Source organism: Geospiza fortis, unplaced genomic scaffold, assembly GCF_000277835.1.
Source record: "Geospiza fortis unplaced genomic scaffold, GeoFor_1.0 scaffold720, whole genome shotgun sequence".
NCBI classification, from domain to species: Eukaryota; Metazoa; Chordata; class Aves; order Passeriformes; family Thraupidae; genus Geospiza; species Geospiza fortis.
This window is the reverse complement of record NW_005055052.1, coordinates 9,889-16,426: the sequence shown is the minus strand read 5'-3', so window position 1 is coordinate 16,426 and position 6,538 is coordinate 9,889. Positions and strand designations below refer to the sequence as shown.

The following is a 6,538-nucleotide window of genomic DNA, read 5'->3' as shown; positions in this document are numbered from 1 at the left end:
TCCCTGGGATTGGCCTGGCCTTGGAATTGTCCCATCCCTGGGATTGTCCTGTCCCTGGAATTGTCCCGTCCCTGGAATTGTCCCGTCCCTGGGATTGTCCCGTCCTTAGGATTCCATCCCTGGAATTCTGTCCCTGGGATTGTCCCGTCCTTGGAATTTCTTCCATCCCTGGAATTGTCCCGTCCTTAGGATTCCATCCCTGGAATTCCGTCCCTGGGATTGGCCTGGCCTTGGAATTGTCCCATCCCTGGGATTGTCCCGTCCCTGGGATTGTCCCCTCTTTAGGATTCCATCCTTGGAATTCTGTCCCTGGGATTGTTCTGTCCCTTGGATTTCTCGAATCCTTGAAATTGTGCAATGCCTGGAATTGTCCTATCCATGGGATTTGTCCCGTCCTTGGAATTCTGTCCCTGGGATTGTCCCGTCCTTGGAATTTCTTCCATCCCTGGGATTGTCCCGTCCTTAGGATTCCATCCTTGGAATTCTGTCCCTGGGATTGGCCCGGCCTTGGAATTTCTCCCATCCCTGGGATTGTCCAATGCCTGGAATTGTCCCATCCTTGGATTTGTCCCATCCTTAACATTTGTCCAATCCTTGGAATTGTCCCATCCCTGGAATTGTCCAGTCCCAGGGATTCTGTGCCTGGAATTGTCCAATGCCTGGAATTGTCCCGTCCTTAGAATTCCATCCTTGGAATTCCATCCCTGGATTTGTCCCGTCCTTGGAATTCTCCCATCCCTGGAATTGACCAATCCTTGGGATTCTCCCATCCCTGGGATTGTCCCATCCTTAAAATTGTCCCATCCATGGAATTCTATCTCTGGAATTGTCCCACCCTTAAAATTGTCCCAGCCATGGAATTGTCCAATCCCTGGGATTCTGTTCCTGGAATTGTCCAATGCCTGGAATTGTCCCGTCCTTGGAATTCTCCCAACCCTGGAACTGACCAATCCTTGGAATTGTCCCATCCCTGGAATTCCATCCCTGGAATTGCCCCACCCTTAAAATTGTCCCATCCTTGGAATTCTCCAATCCCTGGGATTCTGTGCCTGCAATTTCTCCCATCCCTGGGATTGTCCCATCCTTGGAATTCTGTCCCTGGAATTGTTCTGTCCCTGGAATTTCTCCCATCCCTGGAATTGTCCTGTCCATGGGATTTGTCCCATCCTTAGGATTCCACCCTTGGAATTCCATCCCTGGGATTGTCCCATCCTTGGAATTCTCCTGTCCCTGGAACTGACCAATCCTTGGAATTGGCCCAGTCTTGGAATTGTCCCATCCTGGAATTCTATCTCTGGAATTGTCCCACACTTAACATTGTCCCAGCCATGGAATTGTCCCATCCTTGGAATTCTCCAATCCCTGGGATTCTGTGCCTGGAACTGTCCCATCCTTGAAATTGTCCAATGCCTGGAATTCTCCTATCCATGGGATTTGTCCCATCCTTGGAATTGGCCCAGGAATTGTCCCATCCATGGAATTGTCCCACCCTTAAAATTGTCCCAGCCATGGAATTGTCCCGTCCCTGGGATTGCCCCTGGATCCCTGGAAGTGTCCAAGGCCAGGTTGGATCCACCTGGAATATTTGGATTGGGATGGGATTGGAATGGGATTGGGATGGGATCGGGATGGGATTGGATGGGATTGGGGTGGGATTGGATGGGATTGGAATGGGATTTAAGGATGGGATTGGATGGGATTGGGACGGATTGGGATGGGATTGGGATGGGATTGGATGGGATTGGATGGGATTGGATGGGATTGGATGGGATTTAAGGATGGGATTGGGACGGGATTTAAGGATGGGATTTAAGGATCCCTTCCCACCCAAACCATTCCACAATTCCATCAATTCTCTCTCCACAGATCCCACTTCCCACAGAAACCCCAAATTGCCCAAACCCAACCCGAGACCCCCAAACCTCGGGAACCCTTAACCCATCCCAAAATCCCCGGAATTCCCAACGCTGACAAATCCCATTCCCATCCTTTTCCCAGAGCAAAAGCAACTTGAATCCAGACGCCAAGGAATTCGTTCCCGGAGTGAAATACTGACCTCGGAAATTCGGGAATGGCCTGGCCAGAGACTGAATCCCTGCTCCAGGGAAAAGTTGGGACACGGGAAGAGCCCGGAGCGGCTCCGGCACCGGGATCTGCTCCAGCTCCAAGTACTTCTGGTTTTCCCTGATTTTTTTTTCTTCTTTTTTTTTTTTCCCGGCTTTTCCTCACTTTTTCTTGGCAGTTTTTGGCTTCCTGGGATTTGCGTTGACCCCGCCAGCGGGAAAATCTTGGGAAAAATCGTGGGAAAACCACAGGAAAATCTTGGGAAAAAACTTGGGGAAATCACAGTGAAATAATGGAAGAATCTTGGGAAAAAATCATGGAAAATCGCTGCAAAATAATGGAAGAATGTTGGGAAAAATCATGGAAAAATCACAAGAAAATATTGGGAAAAATCTTGGGGAAATCACAGCGAAATAATGGAAGAATTTTGGGAAAAAAATCATGGAAAATCGCTGCAAAATAATGGAAGAATCTTGGGAAAAATAATGGAAAAATCTTGGGAAAAATAATGAAAAAAATCACGAGAAAATAATGGAAAAATCATGGAAAATGGAAAAATCACGGGAAAATCATGGAAAATCATGGGAAAAATAATGAAAAAATCACGAGAAAATAATGGAAAAATCACAAGAAAATCACAGAAAAATCACAAGAAAATAACGGAAAAATCTTGGGAAAAATAATGGAAGACTCATGGGAAAATCATGGAAAAATCATGGAAAAATCATGGGGAAAATCGTGGAAAATCACAGCAAAATAATGGAAAAATCTTGTGAAAAATCATGGGGAAATAATGAAAAAAAATCACGAGAAAAGTGTGGAAAAATCATGGGAAAACCATGGGAAAATGACAGGAAAAGAATGGAAAAATCATGGAAAAAATGGGAAAAATCACAAGAAAATCACGGAAAAATCTTGGGAAAATCATGGAAAAATAATGGGAAATCAATCATGGGAAAATCAGGTTTTCCTGCTTCTGGAGGATTTTTAGGGTTGGGAGCTGAGCTGGATTTTCCTTGATCTTTTGGAATGGGATTTCCCCTGATTTTTCTGGAATGGAAATTTCCCCTGATTTTCTGAAATGGAAATTTCCCCTGATTTTTCCAGAATGGGATTTTCCCTGATTTTTCGGGAATGTGATTTTCCCTGATTTTTCTGGAATGGATTTTCCCTGATTTTTCTGGAATGGAAATTTCCCCTGATTTTTCTGGAGTGGAATTCACCCTGATTTTTCTGGAATGAGATTTTCCTTGATTATTCTGGAATGGAAATTTCCCTGATTTTTCTGGAATGGGATTTTCCCTGATTTTTCTGGAGTGGATTTTTCCCCAGAATGGAATTTTCCCTGATTTTTCCAGAATGTGATTTCCCCTGATTTTTCTGGAATGGAAATTTCCCCTGATTTTTCTGGAATGGATTTTCCCTGATTTTTCTGGAGTGGATTTTTCCCCAGAATGGAATTTTCCCTGATTTTTCCAGAATGTGATTTCCCCTGATTTTTCTGGAATGGAAATTTCCCCTGATTTTTCTGGAATGGATTTTCCCTGATTTTTCTGGAGTGGATTTTTCCCCAGAATGGAATTTTCCCTGATTTTTCCAGAATGTGATTTCCCCTGATTTTTCTGGAATGGAAATTTCCCCTGATTTTTCTGGAATGGATTTTCCCTGATTTTCTGAAATGGAAATTCTCCCTGATTTTTCGGGAACGGGATTTTCCCTGCTGGAAGTGAAGGGTTCCGAGGTGCAATCCCGAAATTCCTCCGGATGGAAGCTGAGCAGGGGGATCCTGCCAAAATCCCAGAGGTTTTTAGGGGAAACCTGGATTTCCCCAAACTCCTCTTCCTCCCCTCATGGAATTCCTCAGCTCATCCAACACTGCAGCCCCCTAATTCCTCGCGGGTGGAAAATCCAAGGAAAACCGAATTCCTGGGAAAAGAGAGGCTCGGGATGAGGGATATTTTGGGGTGTGGTGGGAATATCCTGGTGCTGGTCCCTTCTCCAAGGATCCTGGGGTGGGATCCGTGGCTCCGTCAGAATTTCATCCTGGGAATTTCCTTCCCCATCCATGGGAACTCCTTGGGATTGGAAATCCCTGTCCAAGGAGAGCAGGAACTCCTTGGAATTAGGAATCTCTATCCAAGGAAATCAGGAAATTTTTTGGGATTAGAAATCCCTGTCCAAGGAGAGCAGGAACTTTTTGGCATTGGGAATCCCTGTCTGGAGAAATCAGGGGATTGAAAATCCCTACGGAGGAAAAATAGGAGCTCCTTGGGGTTGGGAATTCTTATCCAAGGAAATCAGAAACTTTTTGGGATTGGGAATCCCTATCCAATGAAATCAGGAGCTCCTCGGGGCCAGAAATCCCTGTCCAGGGAAATCAGGAATTATTTGGGATCAGGAATCCCTGTCCAGGGAAAGTGGGAGCTTCCCAAGGCCAGAAATCCCTATCCCAAAGAAATCAGGAGCTCCTTGGGATTGGGAATCCCTATCCAGGGAAACCAGGAACTTCCTGGAATTGGGAATCCCTCTCTAGAGAAATCAGGAGTGTTTTGGGATTGAAAATCCCTACAGAGGAAAAGCAGGAGCTCCTTGGGGTTGGGAATCCCTGTCCAAGGAGAGCAGGAGCTTCCAAAGGTCAGAAACCCTGTCCAGGGAAATCAGGAACTTCCTGGAATTGGGAATCCCTGTCCAAGGAAATCAGGAAATTTTTGGGATTGGAAATCCCTGTCCAAGGAGAGCAGGAACTTCCCAAATTCAGAAACCCTGTCCAGGGAAATCAGGAACTTTTTGGGATGGGGAATCCCTGTCCAGTGAAATCAGGAGCCCCTTGGGGTCAGAAATCCCTATCCAAGGAAATCAGGATATTTTTGGGATTGGCAATCCCTGTCCAGGGATTGCAGGAGCTCCTTGGGATTGGAAATTCCTGTCCAAGGAGATCGGGAACTTTCCAAGGTCAGAAACCCTGCCCAAGGAAATCAGGAAATTTTTGGGATTGGGAATCCCTATCCAAGGAAATGAGGAGCTCCTCAGGGCCAGAAATTCCTACCCAAGAAAATCAGGAATTATTTGGGATCGGGAATCCCTGTCCAGAGAAAGTGGGAGCTCTTTGGGATTGGGAATCCCTCTCCAGGAAAAGTGTGAGCTCCTTGGAGTCTGGAATCCCTATCCAAGGAAGTCAGGAAATTTCTGGGATTGGAAATCCCTGTCCAATGAAATCAGGAGCTCCTTGGGATTGGGAATCCCTGTCCAGGGAAATCTGGAGCTTTTTGGGATTGGGAATCTATCCAAGGAAATCAGGAAATATTTGGGATTGGGAATCCCTGTCCAGGGAAATCAGGAACTTCCTGGAATTGGGAATCCCTGTCCAGGAAAGTGGGAACTTACCAAGGTCAGAAATCCCTATCCCAAAGAAATCAGGAGCTCCTTGGGATTGGAAATCCCTGTCCAAGGAAATCAGGAACTTCCCAAGGTCAGAAATTCCTGTCCAGGGAAATCAGGAACTTTTTGGGATTGGGAATGTCTGCCTGGAGAAAGTAGGAGCTCTTTGGGATTGGGAATCCCTATCCAAGGAAATCGGGAATTTTTTTGGGATTGGGAATCCCTATCCAAGGAAATCGGGACCTTTTTGGGATTGGGAATCCCTATCCAAGGAAATCGGGAATTTTTTTGGGATTGGGAATCCCTATCCAAGGAAATCGGGAATTTTTTTGGGATTGGGAATCCCCGTCCAGTGACAGCAGGAGCCTCCCAGGATTACAAACGCCTCTCCCTGGAAAACGGGACCTTTTTGGGGTCGGAAATCCCAATCCAGGAGCATCCCAGGCTCCAAACCCCTTTTCCAGGGCCGGGGAGGCGCCCGTGACAATCCCGCTCCCCGAGCCCCATGGAAACCCTGCCCCACAAACCCCATTTCCCCATCTGGGGCCGGTTTCGGCTGGGCAGGACGGGATCCATCCCCGGCAGCGATCCCACTTTTCCCCCTCCTCGTTTTTTCCTTGGATTTCTCCCCCCAGTTCCCTCCTTTTCCCCCCACACACCCCTCAATGCTGTAAATTTCGGACGAGGTGTTATCCCAAATAAACTTTTTTTGGAAGGGAGCAGGGCCGGAGTTTTCCGTGGAAAATCCCAGTCATTCCCAGTTCGGAGCCTGTGCTGGCTCTGCTCGGGAATTTCCCTCCTGGAAAAGCTCCCGGAGCATTTTCCAGCACTTTGGCCTTTCCGGGCACTTTCGATTCCCCAAAAGGGATTTTTTTTTCCCCCTTTTTTTGTTTCCCCCTTTCAGTGGGAGTTGCCCCAAAAGCCGCTCCAGCAGCTCCGCGTCCATTCCCAGGTCGTGGACGTCATCCCTGATCCCAACCTTTGGGATTTCCTCCTTCCTGCTTTTCCTTGGATGCACAGCCCTCCCTGCCTGTGCTGGCCGGCTCAGCACCCAAATCCCATTCCCAATCCCATCCCCATTCCCAATCCTGTTCCC

The 6,538-nt window shown here is 47.2% G+C and overlaps 2 protein-coding genes across 4 annotated transcripts in view; one reads left to right on the top strand and one right to left on the bottom strand.

Moving 5' to 3' along the window:
• The first annotated feature begins 3,722 nt into the window (after positions 1-3,722).
• On the top strand, positions 3,723-6,161 carry LOC115949204. 3 transcript variants are annotated; one of them, XM_031065689.1, is made up of 3 exons: positions 4,248-4,384; positions 4,425-5,644; positions 5,727-6,161. In XM_031065689.1, exons 2-3 carry the CDS (start codon positions 4,857-4,859, stop codon positions 6,142-6,144), a joined length of 1,206 nt encoding a protein of 401 aa, XP_030921549.1. In that variant the 5' UTR covers positions 4,248-4,384; positions 4,425-4,856; the 3' UTR covers positions 6,145-6,161. The 3 variants fall into 3 exon arrangements, with proteins under 3 accessions (XP_030921550.1, XP_030921549.1, XP_030921551.1); XM_031065691.1 differs by lacking the exon at positions 4,248-4,384 and having other exon boundaries at positions 4,646-4,867; positions 4,948-5,644; XM_031065690.1 differs by having other exon boundaries at positions 3,723-4,867; positions 4,948-6,161.
• A 32-nt stretch (positions 6,162-6,193) lies between these two features.
• The window catches only part of NAGK (N-acetylglucosamine kinase), a gene marked incomplete at its 5' end in the record, with an annotated part of 9,847 nt that continues 9,502 nt past the window's right edge, over positions 6,194-6,538 (bottom strand). The window contains one exon of the mRNA XM_031065692.1: positions 6,194-6,241. Coding sequence (XP_030921552.1) covers positions 6,194-6,241 — 48 coding nt within the window. The remainder of the gene's footprint in view (positions 6,242-6,538) is intronic.

Excerpts from the sequence above, each read along its gene's own strand:
- LOC115949204 (XM_031065689.1), top strand. The coding sequence starts at position 4,857 with ATGGGGAATCCCTGTCCAGTGAAATCAGGAGCCCCTTGGGGTCAGAAA. Across the intron at positions 5,645-5,726 it reads CTATCCAAGGAAATCGGGAA|TTTTTTGGGATTGGGAATCC; the intron begins TTTTTTTGGGAT and ends GAAATCGGGAAT.